We start from the raw sequence: 19574 nt of genomic DNA, 5'->3' as shown, positions 1-19574 counted from the left end.
GCAGGGCAGAAGAGGACCCCCCACCCCCACCACCAGGAATGTCAGATGACCATCAGGTGTTGGTCAGGCAGTTGTTAAACTCTCTCTAAAATGATAATTGGCCTCAGCCAGCACAAGGGAAAGGCAGTCTCTTAATAGATAAAAACACCTGAAACTAGTGATCAGCAGCTTCCCTATAAGATCTCAGGAGCTGGCTGGGGGGTAGGCTCAGGCATGCGCCTAAGAGGCAAGATGGTGGCATTCAACTGGTATATGACCTTTTCTAGGAGCACTTGACTGATAAGGGAAGAAGGCCTGAAGTGAGTGAGCATGCATACAACTTCAGAAAACACTGATCATGTGGCTCCTCCCAAGTGCTGGCAGGCTACTGTGCATGCGAACAGCTCATCCCAAGGTAAGAAATCAGGGGAGAAGGGAAGCATCCCACCTTCCGGGAAGCATGCCAATGTATAAAACCCCAAGGCAAAGGTCAAACCACACGCTTGAATCTCTCAAGTGGCCTGCTTGGCCTCTTCCAAGTGTATTCTACTTCCTCTTGTTCCTGCTCTAAACTTTTTAATAACCTTTCACTCCTGCTATAAAACTTGCTTCAGTCTCTCCCTCTGCCTTAAGCCCCTTGGTCAAACTCTTTGTTCTCAGGAGGCAAGAATTGAGGCTGCTGCAGACCCATAAGGATTCGCTGCTGCTAACATACTTTGCTGCTGCAGGACTCGGTATGTTTCCTAGTGCTATCAGTTGCAAGAGCAAGACGCCTACTCAAACTAGCCTTAAAAGCTGGTGGGGCAGGAGAGGGTAATTGTAATGCTGGATATTGTTCAGAATTCAAGGGAAGCTCAAAAACTTAGACATCAGGAAGGGCAAGAATCAAGGAAATCCAAGGACTTCAAAGGATTGCAAGGACATGTACGTATCTGCCATTCATTCCTCCACAGACTCGATTTGCTTCTCTGTGTGGTTTTTGTTTTGGGGTTTTTTTTTTTGTTGTTGTTGTTGTTTGTTTGTTTGTTTTTTTGAGACAAAGTTTTGCTCTTGTTGCCCAGGTTGGAGTGTAATGGCATGATCTCGGCTCACTGCAACTTTTGCCTCCTGGGTTCAAGCAATTCTTCTGCCTCAGTCTCCCGAGAAGCTGGGATTACAGGCACCCACCACAACACCCAGCTAATTTTTTTGTATTTTTAGTAGAGACAGGGTTTCATCATGTTGCCCAGGCTGGTCTTGAACTCCTGACCTCAGGTGATCCACCCACCTTGGCCTCCCAAAGGTGCTGGGATTACAGGTGTGAGCCACTGTGCTCTGTGTTGTTTGGGGGAGAACTTTGCAATCTGCAATGTGCATAGGAATCATCTGAAGATCTTGTTAAAACAGAGATTGTGATTCAGGAGTCTAAGAGAGGACCACAGAGTCTACTCTCCCGGAAAGCTTCCAGCTGATGCTGATGCTGTTGATTTGTAGACCACATTTGGAGAAGCAAGAACTTTGACCGTCAGTTCACAAGCTCTAATTGTAATCCCCTGGGGAAAAAATTTAAACTATGCCTACGTTCCACTTCTACCCCAATCCCACCCCTCCCATTTTGATTCAGTTGATTTGAAGTATGACCTGGGATCACGATTTCGTTTCCCAGGTGATTCTAATGAGCAGCAAAGTTTGAGAGCCACTGCCTTAGATATCAGCTGATTCAATGGTGTGGCCTCCTCTGGGGCCAGGCATCCCTCCTAGTCAGGCAGCTGTGGATGGAGGTAGGGCTCAAATTATAAACATATCAGCCACACTCAGGAATACATAGGACAGGTGGTCAAACAGGAAGCAGGAGTGGGCAGGTAGGCAAGGATCAGCACATCTAGAACAGGAAGAGTCTTAGAGTCCAAATAACTTGGGTTCAAATCCTGGCATTACCATTTCCCTAGTTATATGCCCTGCTCTAGGAATTCTGATTTCAGAATTCTTGACCTTTAATTTAGGTTCTTTAATGGAAAGACGAAGCCTACAATTCCTGACCCATATTCCTCTCAACCAGAGAGTGCAGAGTAGAATAAACCAAGAGAGCTTTCTAAGGAAAATGGGCTGATGGTCCACACCAGAGGCTGCAAGTTCAACGAGTTGCAGAGTGGTGCCAGGCATGGGTGTTTTTGCAAACCCCTGAGAAGATCCTTATGTGCATCCCTGACCGTGAACCATGAATTGACTGAGATCACAGACCTTAGAGCTGCCCTTGACTCCTTCTACTAAACCCTGCAGGCTCAACTCCCTAGATAACTCTTCAATCTATCCATCCACCGCATCCCTAGAGACTTATTCAGAGACTAATGTAAAAATCTCTCTCACTTTTCCTAATTGTTTGCAATCCATCTTCCTCATAATTGCCAGTATAATCTTTCTAACATAGAAACCTGCTCATGTCATTCTCCTGGTCAGGCTAAAGTCCAAAGGCCTTAGAGCAGCATGCAAGGATATTCATGGTCTGACCATACCTCATTTTTTACCACTCACCTTATATCCTTTGCACCAACCATGCTGTCGCCTGTAGGAGTGTTCTGTTCTCTTCTCTTACCTCTGTGCTGCCACCTGGGATATATCCCTCTTCATCTTCCTGACAAGCTCCTGCTCATCTTCACTCACCTCAACCATTACCTTCCTTCTGGGGACTCCCCAGAGCTTATGGAAGGCATGGGGCCAATTCTATTTTAGGGGCTATAAGGGACATTTCAAAAGATATAGAAATGCCAAAAGAAAATTACAAAAAAAGTTGTCATTCTATCTTTAGGAATATGTATATTCAGTTGGAAACGAATCAAACATTCTAATTTGAGCCCCTTCAAAAATGTTAGAACTGGCCAAATAACCCCTCTGCTCCTTTACCTCCATCAGCCCCACTCTAATGCCCTGCTTTAAACCAGCAGGACACACATCTAGTGGTGCATAAAGTATATCCAAGGGATATGTTTGCATAGGCAAGTCTTAAGGGAATTTATAGGTCCTCAAATTCTATATGTATTTTTTCTTAAAAGTGATCTGCCTAAGTCCTTGTTGTTTTTTTTTTTCTCCCATATCATTCTTTTTTATTTATTTTTTTGAGATGGGGTCTCACTTTGTCAGCCAGGCTGGCGTGCAGTGGTGCGATCTCGGCTCACTGCTGCCTTGACCTCCCAGGTTCAAGTGATCCTTCTGTCTCAGCCTCCCAAGTAGCTGGGATTACAGGTGTGTGCCACCATGCCTGGCAGATTTTTGTATTTTTTGTAGAGATGGGATTTTGTCATGTTGCCCAGGCTGGTCTTGAACTCCTGAGCCTAAGCAATTCTTCCACCTCAGCCTCCCAAAATGCTGGGATTACAATTGTGAGCCACCGCGCCTGGCCTTGCATATAATTCTTTTTTTTTTTTTTTTTTTTTTTTACTGTATTTTAGGTTTTGGAGTACATGTGAAGAACATGCAAGATTGTTGCATAGGTACACACGTGGCAGTGTGATTTGCTGCCTTCCTCCCCATTACCTATATCTGGCATTTCTCCCCATGCTGTCTCTCCCCAACTCCCCTCCCCACACTGTCCCTTCCCTATTTCTCCCCCGACAGACCCCAGTATGTGATGCTCCCCTCCCTGTTTCCATGTGTTCTTATTGTTCAGCACCTGCGTATGAGTGAGAACATGTGGTGTTTGATTTTCTGTTCTTGTGTCAGTTTGTTGAGAATGATGGTTTCCAGGTTGATCCATGTCCCTACAGAGGACAGGAACTAATCGTTTTTTATGGCTGCATAGTATTCCATGGTATATATGTGCCACATTTTCCCTGTTCAGTCTATCATCGATGGGCATTTGGGTTGGTTCCAGGTCTTTGTTATTGTAAACAGTGCTGCAATGAACATCCCTGTGCATGTGTCCTTATAGTAGAATGATTTATAATCCTTTGAATATATACCCAGTAATGGGATTGCTGGGTCAAATGGAATTTCTATTGCTAGGTCCTTGAGAAATTGCCACACTGTCTTCTACACTGGTTGAACTAATTTACACTCCCACCAACAGTGTAGAAGTATTCCTGTTTCTCCACATCCTCTCCAGCATCTGTTGTCTCCAGATTTTTTAATGATCGCCATTCTAACTGGCGTGAGATGGAATCTCAATGTAGTTTTGATTTGCATTTCTCTAATGACCAGTGATGATGAGCATTTTTTCATATGTTTGTCAGCCTCATGTATGTCTTTTGTAAAGTGCCTGTTCATATCCTTCGCCCACTTTTGAATGGGCTTTTTGTTTTTTTCTTGTAAATCTGTTTTAGTTCTTTGTAGATTCTGGATATCAGCCCTTTGTAAGATGGGTAGATTGCAAAAATTTTTTCCCATTCTGTTGGTTGACGATTCACTCTAATGACTGTTTCTTTTGCTGTGCAGAAGCTGTGGAGTTTGACTAGGTCCCATTTGTCCATTTTGGGTTTTGTTGCCAATGCTTTTGGTGTTTTGGTCATGATGTCCTTGCCTATGCCTATGTCCTGAATGGTTTTGCCTATATTTTATTCTAGGGTTTTTATGGTGTTAGGTCTTATGTTTATGTCTTTAATCCATCTGGAGTTAATTTTAGTGTAACATGTCAGGAAGGGGTCCAGTTTCTGCTTTCTGCACATGGGTAGCCAGTTTTCCCAACACCATTTATTAAACAGGGAATCCTTTCCCCATTGCTTGTTTTTGTCAGGTTTGTCAAAGATCAGATGGTTGTAGATGTGTGGTGTTGCCTCTGAGGCCTCTGTTCTGTTCCATTGGTCTATATCTCTGTTTTGGTACCAGTACCATGCTGTTTTGATTACTGTAGCCTTGTAGCATAGTTTGAAGTCCAGTAGTGTGATACCTCCAGCTTTGTTCTTTTTGCTTAGAATTTACTTGGCTATGCAGGCTCTCTTTTGGTTCCATATGAAGTTTAAGGTAGTTTTTTCCAGTTCTGTGAAGAAGGTCATTGGTAGCTTGATGGGGATTGTGTTGAATCTGTAAATTACTTTGGAGCAGTATGGCCATTTTCACAATATTGATTCTTCCTAACCATGGGCATGTAATGTTTCTCCATCTGTTTGTGTCATCTTTTATTTTGTTGAGCAGTGGTTTGTAGTTCTTCTTGAAGAGGTCCTTTATGTTCCTTGTTAGTTGTATTCCTAGGTATTTTAATCTCTTTGTAGCAATTGTGAATGGCAGTTTGTTCTTGATTTGGCTCTCTTTAAGTATGTTATTTGTGTATAGGAATGCTTGTGGTTTTTGCACTTTGATTTTGTATCCTGAGACTTTGCTGAAGTTGCTTATCAGTTTCAGGAGATTTTGGGCTGAGACGATGGGGTCTTGTAAATATACAATCATACAGTCTGCAAATAGAGACAATTTGACTTCTTCCTTTCCTGTTTGACTACCCTTTATTTATTTTTCTTGCCTGATTGCTCTGGCTAGAACTTCCAATACTATATTGAATAGGAGTGGTGAGAGAGGGCATCCTTGTCTAGTGCCAGATTTCAAAGGGAATGCTTTCAGTTTTTGCCCATTCAGTATGATATTGGCTGTTGGTTTGTCATAAATAGCTTTTATTATTTTGAGATACATTCCATCAATATCTAGTTTATTGAGGGTTTTTAGCATAAAGGGCTGTTGAATTTTGTCAAACGCCCTCTCTGCATTAATTGAGATAATCATGTGGTTTTTGTCTTTGGTTCTGTTTATGTGGTGAATTATAGACTTGCGTATGTTGAACCAGCCTTGCGTCCCCGGGATGAAGCCTACTTGATCATGGTGGATAAGCTTTTTGATGTGCTGTTGCAATCTGTTTGCCAGTATTTTGTTGAAGATTTTTGCATCTATGTTCATCATGGATATTGGCCTGAAGTTTTTTTTTCTTGCTGAGTCTCTGCCAGGTTTTGGTATCAGGATGATGTTGGTCTCATAAAATGATTTGGGAAGGATTCCCTCTTTTTTGTATTGTTTGGAATAGTTTCAGAAGAAATGGTACCAGCTCCTGTTTGTATGTCTGGAAGAATTTGGCTGTGAACCCATCTGGACCTGGGCTTTTTTTGGGTGGTAGGCTCTTAATTGCTGCCTCAACTTCTGCCCTTGTTATTGGTCTATTCACGGTTTCAACTTCTTCCTGGTTTAAGCTTGGGAGGATGCAAGTGTCCAGGAATTTATCCATTTCTTCCAGGTTTACTAGTTTATGTGCATAGAGTTGTTTGTAATAATCTCTGATGATCGTTTATATTTCTGTGGAATCTGTGGTGATATCCCCTTTATCACTTTTTACTGCATCTATTTGATTCTTTTCTTAAGGGTTTTTTGTGTCTCTGTCTCCTTCAGTTCTGCTCTTAGTTATTTCTTGTCTTCTGCTAGGTTTTGAGTTTTTTTTTATCTTGCTCCTCTAGCTGTTTCAATTTTGATGATAAGGTGTCGATTTTAGATCTTTCCTTCCTTCTCATTTGGGCATTTATTGCTGTATATTTTCCTCTAGAGACTGCTTTAAATGTGTCCCAGAGATTCTGGTATGTTGTGTCTTCATTCTTGTTGGTTTCAAAGAACATCTTTATTTCTGTCTTCATTTCATTGTTTATCCAGTCAACATTCAAGAGCCAGTTGTTCAGTTTCCATGAAGCGGTGCAGTTCTGAATTAGTTTCTGAATTCTGAGTTCTAACTTGATTGCACTGTGGTCTGAGATACTGTTATGATTTCCATTTTTTGCATATGCTGAGGAGCGATTTACTTCCAATTATGTGGTCAGTTTTAGAGGAGGTGTGATGTGGTGCTGAGAAGAATGTATATTCTGTCAATTTGGGGTGGAGAGTTCTGTGAATGTCTATTAGGTTTGCTTGGTCCAGGCTTCAGTTCAAGTCCTGGATATCCTTGTTAATTTTCTGTCTTGTCAATCTTCTAATATTGACAATGGGGTGTTAAAGTCTCCCACTATTATTGTCTGGGAGTCTAAGTCTCTTTGTAAGTCATTAAGAACTTGCCTTATGTATCCGGGTGCTCCTGTATTTGGTGCATATATATTTAGTATCGTTAGCTCTTCTTGTTGCATTGATCCTTTTACCATTATGTAATGTCCTTCTTTGTCTCTTTTGATCTTTGTTGCTTTAAAGTCTGTTTTATCAGAGATGAGAATTGCAACTCCTGCTTTTTTTTGCTCTCCATTTGCTTGGTAAGTCTTCCTCCATCCCTTTATTTTGAGCCTTTGTGTATCCTTGCATGTGAGATGGGTTTCCTGGATACAGCACACTGATGGATTTTGGCTTTCTATCTAATTTGCCAGTCTGTGTCTTTTGATTAGGGCATTTAGCCCATTTACATTTAGGGTTAATATTGTTGTGTGTGAATTTGATCCTGCCATTTTGATGCTAGCTGGCTGTTTTGCCCGTTAGTTGATGCAGTTTCTTCATTGTGTCGATGCTCTTTACCATTTGGTATGTTTTTGGAGTGGCTGGTACTGGTTGTTCCTTTCTATGTTTAGTGCTTCTTTCAGGAGCTCTTGTAAAGCAGGCCTGGTGGTGGTGAAGTCTCTGAGTACTTGCTTGTTCGTAAAGGATTTTATTTCTCCTTCACTTATGAAGCTTAGTTTGGCTGGATATGAAATTCTGGGTTGAAAGTTCTTTTCTTTAAGGATGTTGAATATTGGTCCCCACTCTCTTCTGGCTTGTAGGGTTTCTGCTGAGAGATCTGCTGTGAGTCTGATGGGCTTCCCTTTGTGGGTAACCCGACCTTTCTCTCTGGCTGCCGTTAGCATTTTCTCCTTCATTTCAACCCTGGTGAATCTGACGATTATGTGCCTTGAGTTGCTCTTCTTGAGGAATATCTTTGTGGTGTTCTCTGTATTTCCTGGACTTGAATATTGGCCTGCTTTGCTAGGTTGGGGAAGTTTTCCTGGATAATATCCTGAAGAGTATTTTCCAGCTTGGATTCATTCTCTCCATCACATTCAGGTATACCTATCAAAGGTAGATTAGGTCTTTTCACATAGTCCCATATTTCTTGGAGACTTTGTTCATTCCTTTTTACCCTTTTTTTCTCTAATCTTGCCTTCTCATTTTATTTCATTGAATTGATCTTCGACTTCTGATATCCTTTCTTCTGCTTGGTCAATTCAGCTGTTGAAACTTGTGTGTGCTTTGCAAAGTTCTTGTCTTGTGTTTTTCAGCTCCATCAATTCACTTATATTCCTCTCTAAGTTGTTTATTCTCGTTAGCATTTCATCAAATCTTTTTTCAAGGTTCTTAGTTTCTTTGCATTGGGTTAGAATAGTTCTTTTAGCTCAGAGAAGTTTATTATTACCCACCTTCTGAAGCCTGTTTCTGTCAATTCATCACATTCATTCTCCATCCAGCCTTGTTCCCTTGCTGGTGAGGAGTTGTGATTCCTTGTAGGAGGAGAGGCATTCTGGTTTTGGGTGTTTTCATCCTTTTTGCACTGGTTTCTTCCCATCTTTGTGCATTTATCCACCTGTCATCTTTGTAGTTGTTGGCTTTCAGATTGGGTCTCTGAGTGGATGTCCAGTTTGTTGATGATGAAGTTATTTCTTTCTGTTTCTTATTTTTCCTTCTAACATTCAGGCCCCTCTGCTGTAGGACTGCTGAGGTCCACTCCAGGCCCTGCTTGCCTGGGGATCACCTGCAGTGACTGCAGAACAGTAAGGGTTGTTGCCAGTTTCTTCTGCTAGCGTTGTCCCAGAAGGATACCTGCCTGATGTCAGTCTGAGCTCTCCTTTATGAGGTGACTCTTTGGATATACGGGGGTCAGGGAGCTGCTTGAGTGGACAGTCTGTCCTTTATAGGAGCTCAAGTGCTGAGCTGTGAGCTCCATTGTTCATTTAGAGCTGCTGGGCAGGTATGTTTAAGTCTGCTGCAGCAGAACTCATAAACCCCCTTTATTTTTCCCAGGTGCTCTGTCCCAGGGAGTTAGGGCTTTGTTTATAAGTTTCTGTCGTGCTGCTGCCGCCTTTTTTTCAGAGCTGCCCTGTCCAGCAAGGAGGCAACTTAGTCACTGTCTGTCTGCAGAGGCTTTGCTGAGCTGCTGTGTGCTCCACCCAGCTGCCATGTGAACTTCCCTCTAGTCCTGTTTATGTGGGTGTAGACAGAACTGCCTCTTAATGGCAGGCTGCCTCGGCAATGGTGGGCTGCCTCGGCAATGGCAGACGCCCCTCCCCCACAGACCTGGACCATCCTGGGTTCAGCTGTGCTTGCTGTGAAACTCTCAATCCAGAGCATTTCAGATTGCTGTTTTTTTGTGGGGTTGGGACCAGCCGAGCCTGATCACCTGACTCCCTGCCTCAGAACCCCCCCCTTTTTTTTCAGTTGAACAGGCAACTCTGTCTCCCAGGTGTTCCAGTCACCTGTTGAAAAGGCGCCGGGATCTGTGTGATTTCCTGTGCAACAACCCACTGTGCCAGCTGAAACAGCTGTGCTGAGATTCGTTGAGGTTTTTTTGTCCAGGAATCTCCTGGCCTGGCTCTCTGTTTCAGTCCCCTTTTTTATCATTTGAATGGGCAACTCTGTCTCCCAGGAGCTCAAATCGCCAGCTAAAAGGGTGCCCAGACCTGTGTATTTTGTGTGGAGACCTGCTGTACCAGGGCGCCAGCCAAAACAGCCACGCTGGCAACCAGTGGGGCTCCTCCGCCTGGGAATCTCCTGGTCTGTGGGCAATAAAAATCTGCCTGGAAATGTGGCATCCACTCACCCTCCGCACTTTTGCTGGGAGCTGCAATCCTGAGCTGCTCCTAATCAGCCATCATGGATATGTCCTTCAAGAAAGTGCTTGTTGATGAGGCCTCATGCTGGTTGTTTTTTTTTCCTTTCCTCTCCTTTTACAATCACATTTCCCTCATTTTACAAAAGGTAGGCATACTTCCTACCCATCCTAAATCTTACTATAGCTCTGGGCTCCAGTTCTAGGCATAAAAATGTCCAGGGCACCAGACAAAGGGACAGCAAGGAAGTTTGTTGTCTGTGAAGTCTTTTTATCAGTTAATCACAAGCACTCCCATCCATCTTCCTAGATTTGTAGTTCTATTAGTTTTGTTTTTCATGGGCAATAATTATTTAAAAATTTACTATAGACATGTTTTGATCATGCATATGCTAGTAATGAAGGTAACCATAAGTCATACCTGAAGAAAAAAATTTTATGAGCCTTGTTTTATTTTCTCTGCAAATAAAATAAGAATCTCAGTCTATAGCTGTTGTTTTATGACTGAGAAATATGATGGAGGGACAATATAAGACTTTCAGGCATAAAAATATGTTATATAAGAAACAAACTCAGTGAAGAAACAATGTAAATAATTATTTCGATAAAAGAAAGTGGTGTACAAACTCCAACTCCATTTTTCAAATGGATGGTGGTTGGTATTAAATCACTAGGGTTTTAATAGTTCATCAGATGTATTAAAAAGAGTCATGTAGTAGCTTATTTTTAAGTGCCAATACTTAGAGCAGCTCTTATACCCTTTGCAACTATTTAAGCTTGTGATAAAAAAATTTTTCGTTGTCAACTTTATAATGTGCAATGTGGTTTCATGGTTTAAAAAGAATTTTAGGGAGCATATACGCAAAAATATCAAAAGACCAGTGCTCTAAGAAATGGTAGGCCTTATCTTGAGGTGAGTATCTGAATAACTGGGGCTGAGGACGAAGTGGGGACTGAGTGGCCAGGAAGAGAATTTGAACTCAGGAGAGGATGAAGAGTAGAAAAGCCGATCTGGAAGTAGAGGCTGGTTCCCCTATGATATGGTTTGGCTGTGTCCCCACCCAAATCTCATCTTGAATTGTAGCTCTCATAATCCCCTGTCATGGGAGGGACTCGGTGGGAGGTAATTGAATCATGAAGGCAGGTTTTTTCCATGCTGTTCTCATGTTAGTGAATAAGTATCACAAGATCTGATGGTTTTATAAAAGGCAGTTCACCTGTACATGCTCTCTCTTGCCTACCGCCATGTAAGATGTGCCTTTGCTCCTCCTTCACCTTTTGCCATGACTGTGAGGCCTCCCCAGCCAGGTGGAACTGTACATCCATCAAACATATTTTTCTTTATATATTACCCAGTCTCAGGTGTTTCTTCATATCAGTATGAAAATGGACTAATACATCCTGAAAGTAACTAAACAACTCTGGACAGTGTTCAAACACAGGATAAATGGAGGCAAGAGGTAGGCAGTGATAATCTGAAGGTCCAACCCAGCAGGCTTAGCCTAACCAGGGTGGGGGCTCTGTCCAGAAGGTCGGTAAACCTCAAAGTCATGTATGTGAGGGGTGATGAGCCTGGATTCCAACTGGGAACCTGGCAAAGATGTCAACACCTGAAATCAAAGACACTGGGCTTCAGAAGAAGCTTCTCATATTGGGATTAGGCTCATCAGTGGTAAGGCTATTGAAACAACCAACCCCAGTATTTCAGTGGTTTAATACAGAGAAGCTTTTCCCTCCCTCATGTAACAGTTTGATGACTCAATGTCATGACAGACCCCTATTAATCTCAACAGGGAAGATACCATGTTTGAGAGGCTGAAGAAGAGACCCAGAGCTAGCAAATGAGCCATAGATGATTATTAGAGGAAATTTACACACAGTGATGGTCCAGTGACAATGGGCCAGACAGGAGAACGACAACCACTTGCAAATACCATGTGGTCTGTATCGCATATAGCACATAGCACTTCCACTTTGCACCCTCCCCTTAACAACCTCCACCTGACAACCCATTTAACCCAAAACAAAGGGCTTTGATTCCCTGTATGGCTTGTGTTCCATGGGACAGGCTGGGGGTTCAGATATTCATCATAGTTAAGAAATGAATCTCCAGGTTGGCCACTCCTAGATTCCTGAGCTTGGAACTCTGAACGTACATTGAGGTGTGTCTACCATACAGGGTCATTCTCAGGTATGCTTAAGTTATTGCTGTCATGTGTGTCTGTCATATGCTCAGGGATCTGAGTCCCCTCCTTCTTAGTCTCCATCTTCTCCAAGAGCCAGAAGAAGAGGAGAGAGGGGATCAGGTGGCACTATTTATGGGCCTTCCATGGAAGTGACACCTGGGGTTTCTTCTGCTTATATTCCTTCGAACAGAATTCAGTTGAATGATCATACTAGAGGCAAGGAAGCCTGAAAAAAGTGGTCTAGGTGAATGTCCAGAAGGTAAAGAAATAGGTTTGGTAAACTCCTGATGTTTCCCACCCCTGTCAAACTCTGGAGTCAGGCTTTGGTCTGGGTTAACATGCTGATTACCTAATTTCCATAAGTCTGTTTCTTTAACTGCAAAACAGGGATAACAGTAGGACGTATTTTGTAGTGTGAGGATTAAATGAGATGTGGAAGGCACAGGTTTAGGATTCAGTAACTGTTAATTCTCTGTACTGTTTCCAGGCATCCTGCCAGGCTTTGCAGGATGAAAAGAAGTCAGAGGCAAGGACTTTGGACTCAAGTCCTCCCTGACTCAAAGCCCAGAGAGAGAGGATGCTTGCCACCTTTGACTAGTCCTAATCTCCTCCAAAGCATCCTTCTGATTTATTACCAAGAAGCCATCTTCTAACCACAAAGGTAAGATTTCAATAATTCTCACCCAGTTCCTAGCTAAAGATGTCCAAAGAGACTTCTAAGCCAATGATTGCCAAAGAGGAAATTGAATTTCTATGCTTTGAAGAGCGGGCTTGATGATTGGGTAGTGTGTGATGGTTAAGTGTGGATGGAAGAGATATCCCACATGCAGCATGTGATGGGCCGCCAGGGACTGAGGGCTTGTATATGACTGGGAGTCTACCCAGCTTGGCTTCATATCAATTCTTGCCATCTCAGAGTCCAAATGCTCTCCAGGCATGAAGTCATTTCCTCCAAAAAATTTGAAGATACCAAATATAAAATCAGTTGCCTCAAAAGAATCTTAAGCTAAGGTCACTATTCTTATTTCTCTGAGACAGGTGAAAGGTGTTTGATGGATAAAAATAGAACTGAACCCTAACTTGTAACCGCTCAGTTTTAACTGGAAGTTGTCACCAAGTAAGAGATGCCCGTTGACCTTGCGCACAAAGCTGGTGCTAGTCTATGAACTGGTGGTGAAGTCATATTATGAAACGATGTCTCTAATGATATACCACCCATTCCCATACCATCAGCCATCCTGCTCCAGCATGTCAGCAGGGGAATATTTTTCTGTCTTCTTTGAAGAAACAAGTGGTCTGAAATATTGAAGTGGAAAAATGCTCAAGGCATAGATTCTGCTCTTCTGGGCCCATGCAGTTATCTACTGAAGGCCTCGGATGTTCCAGAGACAATTCATTTGTTGTCATTAGTTCTCCCCACAATGCTCAGAAGTGAGTATATCTTCATTTCACAGATGAGATTTATATTAAAAACTGTTTAAGAGCTGCTCAAGGTCACATACCCACTAGGTGACAGGTGTGAATCCAGAACTGTGCTCCTCAGCACAGAACCCCCTTCTCACTGTGCCGGAGTTGCTGAGTTTCTTGGCCTGGGCTGCAGCCCCATGCAGCCAGTTTTGAGCTCCCCGGGTGAACTGACTGGGCTTCCTGGGCTGAGAACCACTGTTCTACATTACCCTTCTTATATGAATCAGGGGTTTTATTCCATCTTGCATCACAGCTTCCTTTAGGGGAGTGAAAAAAAAAAAAGCTGCAGGTCGTCTCTACAGCAAAAGTAATGTGTTTATACACAAAAAAAGTTGCACACAATTTCAGATAATTATGGAATCTCTGAAGCTTCTATGTGGATCCCCCAAAGGTCATGAACTTGAATTGAGAGCCAAGCCTATAAATCCTTGACACCAGTTACTTGGCTGCATAACGAGTTGGCTGTGAGCAGTTTAAATATTCAGATTTCTGGGCCCCATCCAAGAACTACTGATTCAGAATCTCTGGATTTATACTCCTAGATGTTGTTGAAGTATTTTTTATATATTAGAGAACAAGACAGTCTGTGGACTGGCTTTTGGGAACCACCCCTCTAAATGATGCCCATTCCGGGGATCAGAATTCATCTCAGCCACTTTGACCTGTGTAACATTAGGTAAGCTACTTAACTCCCCTTTCAATTTTGTCTTCTGTAAATGCGGATAGTTGTCCCTAACTCAGAGTTAATATGGAATAAAATATTCCATCTAAGTGTTTAGCACAGTGTCTGGCACATAACTACCCAATGTTAATTTATTACTAATTATATAGTATTACCATTTTATTATCTAGGTAATAGTCTCTATAAATGGTCTCTTTGTTGAGGTGGAAACAGAATACCATTGCTGGCCAAATGTTAATAAAAATACACGAAAGAAAGGAAAAAATTCAAAGTTTATTCAACATTAAGAATAACAGACAGATAAAGGTTTGGACTTAACAGCATAAATACCACCAATATCATGGTGTACAATGAAACTAACCTCGTGTCAACTAGTACCTGTTTAACAGATGCGATCTTGTGGTGTTGCCAAAAGGATAATGGGTTATTGTTATGTTTGGTAAGGTGCTCAAAAATTAAAGACTTTATGTCGACTTAAATATTCTCACTCACACACACACACACACACACACACACACACACACACACACACACTCTTAGCCTCCTGCAAAATTTTTGACTTTAGTTGCTATATCCGATTCGGATAAGGCTTTGCTCATTTTTTTAAATGACATTATTAATTGCAGAAAAACCTGGAGGAGACCTTGGCCTTGCCAGTGGGGGTAACTAGAAGCCCTCCAAAGGACATGGCGACTAGGGGCAGAAGGTGCCTGTCACCTGGAGGGCAGAACACTTAGTCTCAGACACCTGCAGGATGCTGAGACCCCAGTGCTAAATCCAGATCTCCGTCATCACACACAGGTAAGCAGGCCTGGTCCCCTGCCTTGGGATTGCTCTAATTAACTGTGATTAAGTTTTCCTTAAAGGGACACTAGGGTAAAATGAGATAAACTACTAGAAAAACCAAAGTATAGTTTTGCATTTTACAGAATGTCTGTTGTTTTACCCTGGGGCAGTGGGGAGGGTGCCCCTGAAAATTCTTCTTGGTTCTTCTGAAAACAGACCATAGACCTTTGAATGTATATTTGGAATTGCTGTGAGTTCCCTACCAAACCAGTGGGTGAGAAGGAATTTCTGGGTTATCTAGTACAGGTTCCCACTCACCCATTGTGGAATCCCATCTACACTCCCCTCAAACAAAGGTCCTTCTGCTTCGAGGGATGAGTCCATGGAGGCCTGTTGTATTAGAAGACAAAAGGCCTATCACAGTCTTGCCTAATGTGGTTTTCGAATGGTCCAAAGTGGCCACTTTCTGAAAGGGAAGAAGTAATCATTTACAGCCCTCTTCTCCGCTAATTACCTCCTTAAGGCAGCACCAGCAAAAAAATAGGCTGGTTAGTTTTTGCCTTTCTTTGCCAAGTCTAGTCAAAGGAAACAACGTGACCTCATCAGAAGGTCCTAAGCTGCTCCTTCCAAATTATGTCTAGATGATGTCAGTGTGTTATGATTTGGATTCACTGTTAATGGCCAAATAATTAATCTCAGAAAGATGCTTAGGCTGAAAAGTTGAAAAATGACAAAGGGACTCTGATAATAGCTGCAGTCTGCAGGAGTGCATCTGACCCTGGCTGACCCAAATTACTCTGCGCCAACCCATGGCCTCCGCTCCATGGAGCAGACCTGCCGTTTTGCTAGGTAACTGCCCTGGATGGACAGGCAGCCAGTCCAGGAGGGAGTGTTCGTGTGTATGTCGTGACAATGACCTACATATAAGGCACCTGTACAGACTCCAAAAGTGTTTAAATTTTTAAGACGAGGTAGGTTTCTGAAACCTCTCCTGGCACACAAAAGAATACATTTTATTAGAATCTTTTTTTTTTTTTGCAGAAAATATTTGAGATGCTCATTTGATATAAACATCTAATCCAAGAAAGACCAGTGTTCGAATGTAGTTTTTTCAGCTACCATTTGATATGGCCATAAATGTGGATGGTCCATGTTGCAATCCTTCCACAGTTCTCCACTTAGACATAATTTTTCTTTGTTTTAATGACTGTTGCCATTTAACAATGCCACAATTCGCCTCATTGCCTGTAAGAAGGCCAACTCTATGTCCGCTTGTTTCTCATACTGATATCTTTTATTTAGCTCTGCTTAAGACTGCAAAGGTTTTTGATTTTCTTATCCACCTGAACAATGTATTGCAATTCCAATATGCCCCCATCTCCTACTGTCATCTATAGCTTGGGACAAAATGAACACCTAGTAGAAATATCCTACTGGTTGGGTCCCAAGGTTATGACACTATGAGAGAAGCATTGCTTATGGACTGACAAGGAGACCACCAGATCATTAAAGAATTAGATACTCTGAAGGCAGGACTAGAAAATCCCACTGATGAATGGATAATTTAATCTAGCATAAAATGTTTCTTTGTCGTAACAGCAGAATTTCTTGACATTTTACAACTTAAGGAAACAAACGAACAATCATCTTTAAAGTCAAACATCTATCAAATTATAAACCAAACACATAGCACCGATATCAACCTCATAAAACGTGCGGGCCCGCAGGGTAGAACAGAACTGTCTGGGACATTGGCAGCAACGTGCCATTCCAGGAACTCAGAATTTCGAAGTGAACATTTTTGTGGCAGATGCTTTTCCTAAAAAACACTGTATCATCCAATAAATATTTGACTAAAATCCATTTTGTGCTTTTGGGTGATGTTAACTGACTTCTTTCTGAGGCCTAATAAGAAACAAGAAAGCTCCTTGTGTATTTTAGAGCAGGATTCATCATCACAAGCCTCGATACTGTCATAAAATTTTAATTTAAAGCAGAAAACATGCTGATGTGTCAGTGATAGGGTTTAAAATATTAAAGACTTCAAAAACCCCCAAGCGCTTCTTCTCTGTACAACATTGGTGAATATATATCTTTGCTATATAATTTTAAAACATGGAATAGTTTTCCTCTCCTCTTTTCTATATATAATATATGTCTTCCAAAATACATTGTCAGTATTTATATCTGAAAAATACTGTACAAAAAAGAACTTCCTATAATTACTCTGTATAAACATTAAACAATTTAATATCTTCTTTTGGTCTGTAGTAAACATTTAAATTGATTGGATTAACCACAGTTTGTGACAACACCATCCCCTTCTGAGATACACCAGTGTCTTTTACATTCATTTTTCAGAAGTCCACTTTATAAGAGCACATACGTTCAAAAGCAAACAGAGAATAAGAAACATAAGCTTCAGAATCATTAATTTATGAGGCATTCAAAAATGACACCACTAGGAAAAGGGCCTTACAAAACATCAACTTATTAGCTTAACTGATTTTCTTTTTAAAAACAGCAAAGTATAATTCACAAAAATATATATATTACCAAAAAATGGGAAAACTGAATCTTAAGTAACTGTTTTGAATATCAAGAGGGATGTGGAAAAAGTTAACTAGAAAAGTGGGGGCAAGGCAGGGTGTCAAGGAAGGGAAACAAGACCAAACACATCGATATCAAAGGCTAATCCAAGACGCAGTTTTTGGCTCATGTACTGATAAATTAACCCCTCATCCTTAGACCTCCCATTTCCCTCTGCTTCCTCGTCCTAGGGAATAGTCTGGCCATGCTCAAATGCATTACTTTACTTTTTGTTTTTTTAAAAGATAGTGAAATTCTTAGGTAGGGAGAATATCCTACGTCCACTAGTAATACTCAGGCAGCATGCTCTAGCGTACAATAGGATTATTGCTTTAGGTACAGACAGTGCAAAAACACACTCTGTGTTCTATAATAGTACTCTTACTTATCTGGGGTTGGTAGAATTAAAAGGAAACTTAGTAGATAGCAGGAAGTAAATATGGGATCTAATAAATCTAAACAGCACTTTAATTTGAAGACGATTATCACCAAAACTGAAAGAGGAAAGCAACCTATAACGGACTAGAGCTGCAGTGTAGTGCTAAGTTATTGTATGCACCTCATTAGCATGGTAACTTATGGACTAAACAGAAACAAGAGCTTGACTCTTAAAAACTGAGATCCACTATCTTACCAGGGCCCTTTTTAGTGCATCCAAGCAGAGAGTCCTGGAAGAGTAGGTAAGCTCAAACATGAAGCAACGCTGGAGGCAGGAGTGAAGGAGGGAGGGGATGGGAGACCCACGAGAGGGCTCCTCAGTCTAGTAAAAACATGGCACCTTTCTTTGTTGGAACTAAAAGACGATGAGAGGGCTATCTTAAAATGGCAAGAGCAAAGGAACACGCACACGCACATACCGCTGACCACACACAGGAGCACAAGCACATATACACGCACGCAAACACACAGATGCACACCAAAATGGGAGTCAGTTGTGTTTATGCCTCTGGTAAAGTGCTGATGTCAGAAAGGTTGGTTTGGGTGTGGTGCTATCAGACAGGAAACAAACTGTCCATCTATTCCAAAGCCAGCCCACAAAAATGCCATCCTACAGGGGCCCGTGCCTGGCCTCATACTTGGCAAGTATGTTCTTGCATTTGCCCAGCTCCTTCCTCAAGTCAGCCACCTCCTGGCGGAGGGCCGAGTTCTCCTTCTCCAGGAACGAGGCCCGGATGGCGATCTGGTTCTCCTTCAGCCTCCGGGCGTCGCGGGAGCGCTTGGCTGCCATGTTGTTCTTTCTGCGCCTTGCCCAGTACTTGTCATCCTGCTCATTAGTTACAGAAGGAAAAAAGAAAGAAGATATTAGATTTCAGCAAAGCCCAGTGCCAGCCAGGGCATGGGCAGCCTCCAGGATTGTGCAGAGGCCCCAGCCCAGGTTTCCTAGCTTGCGTCTCCTTCCTTTACAGTTTCTTGTCTGAGAGCATGGCCCGTGAGCCACACACTTCCTTCCTGGAGCAAGGACCCACCAACCCTCCTCCTGTCCAGATGTATAGTTTTAACTTATTTTTCCTATTGCACAGGCTCCTCCTCTTTGCCCAGCAGAGGTGTGCTGAATAGAGATCAGAGGCTAAATAAAGGCAGGTGGCTCACCTCACCCCTTAAATTACATTCCAACTCTTCTTTTAAACTCCTTGCTCAACATTTTAAGAACCCTTTTCCTGCATCGGCACTCATATGCTTTTTGGGTATAAGTTGGTGCAAACTTTTTATAAGGCAATTTGACAATATCTACAACTATTTATTTATTTATTTTTGAGACAGTCTCCCTCTGTCACCCAGGCTGGAGTGAAGTGGCCTGATCTCGGCTCACTGCAACCTCTGCTTCTCTGCCTCAGCCTCCTGAGAAGCTGGGATTACAGGCACGCGCCACCACGCCCAGCTAATGTTTTGTATTTTTAGTAGAGATGGGATTCCACCATCTTGGCCAGGCTGGTCTTAAACTCCTGACCTCATGATCCACCCGCCTCGGCCTCCCAAAGTGCTGGCATTACAGGTGTGAGCCACCGCGCCCGGCCATCTACTACTGAAATGCAGATACTCTTGATCTAGCAAGTCCACTTCCAGGATTTCGTCCTGTAGCAATCTTCATACATGTGCAGGTACATACAAAGCATAAACTGTTCACTGGAGCACTGTGTGCAATAAGAAAAATAAGGAAAAACTAATTAGATGT

General features: G+C 42.2%; 1 protein-coding gene across 3 annotated transcripts in view; it reads right to left on the bottom strand.

Moving 5' to 3' along the window:
* Positions 1 to 14279: 14279 nt before the first annotated feature.
* The window catches only part of HLF (HLF transcription factor, PAR bZIP family member), a 59923-nt gene continuing 54628 nt past the window's right edge, over positions 14280 to 19574 (bottom strand). For 2 of the 3 annotated variants that reach the window (XM_032279286.1, XM_032279287.1), the window contains one exon: positions 14280 to 18665. In XM_032279286.1, the coding sequence (XP_032135177.1) occupies positions 18450 to 18665 (216 nt within the window). In that variant the 3' untranslated portion in view covers positions 14280 to 18449. Of the gene's footprint in view, positions 18669 to 19574 lie in introns of all 3 variants that reach the window. The other variant, XM_032279285.1, reaches the window with a different exon arrangement.

Source organism: Sapajus apella, unplaced genomic scaffold (genome assembly GCF_009761245.1).
Source record: "Sapajus apella isolate SASKATOON/1434 unplaced genomic scaffold, GSC_monkey_1.0 scaffold12, whole genome shotgun sequence".
Taxonomy (NCBI): domain Eukaryota; kingdom Metazoa; phylum Chordata; class Mammalia; order Primates; family Cebidae; genus Sapajus; species Sapajus apella.
This window is presented reverse-complemented; position numbering and strand designations above follow the sequence as displayed.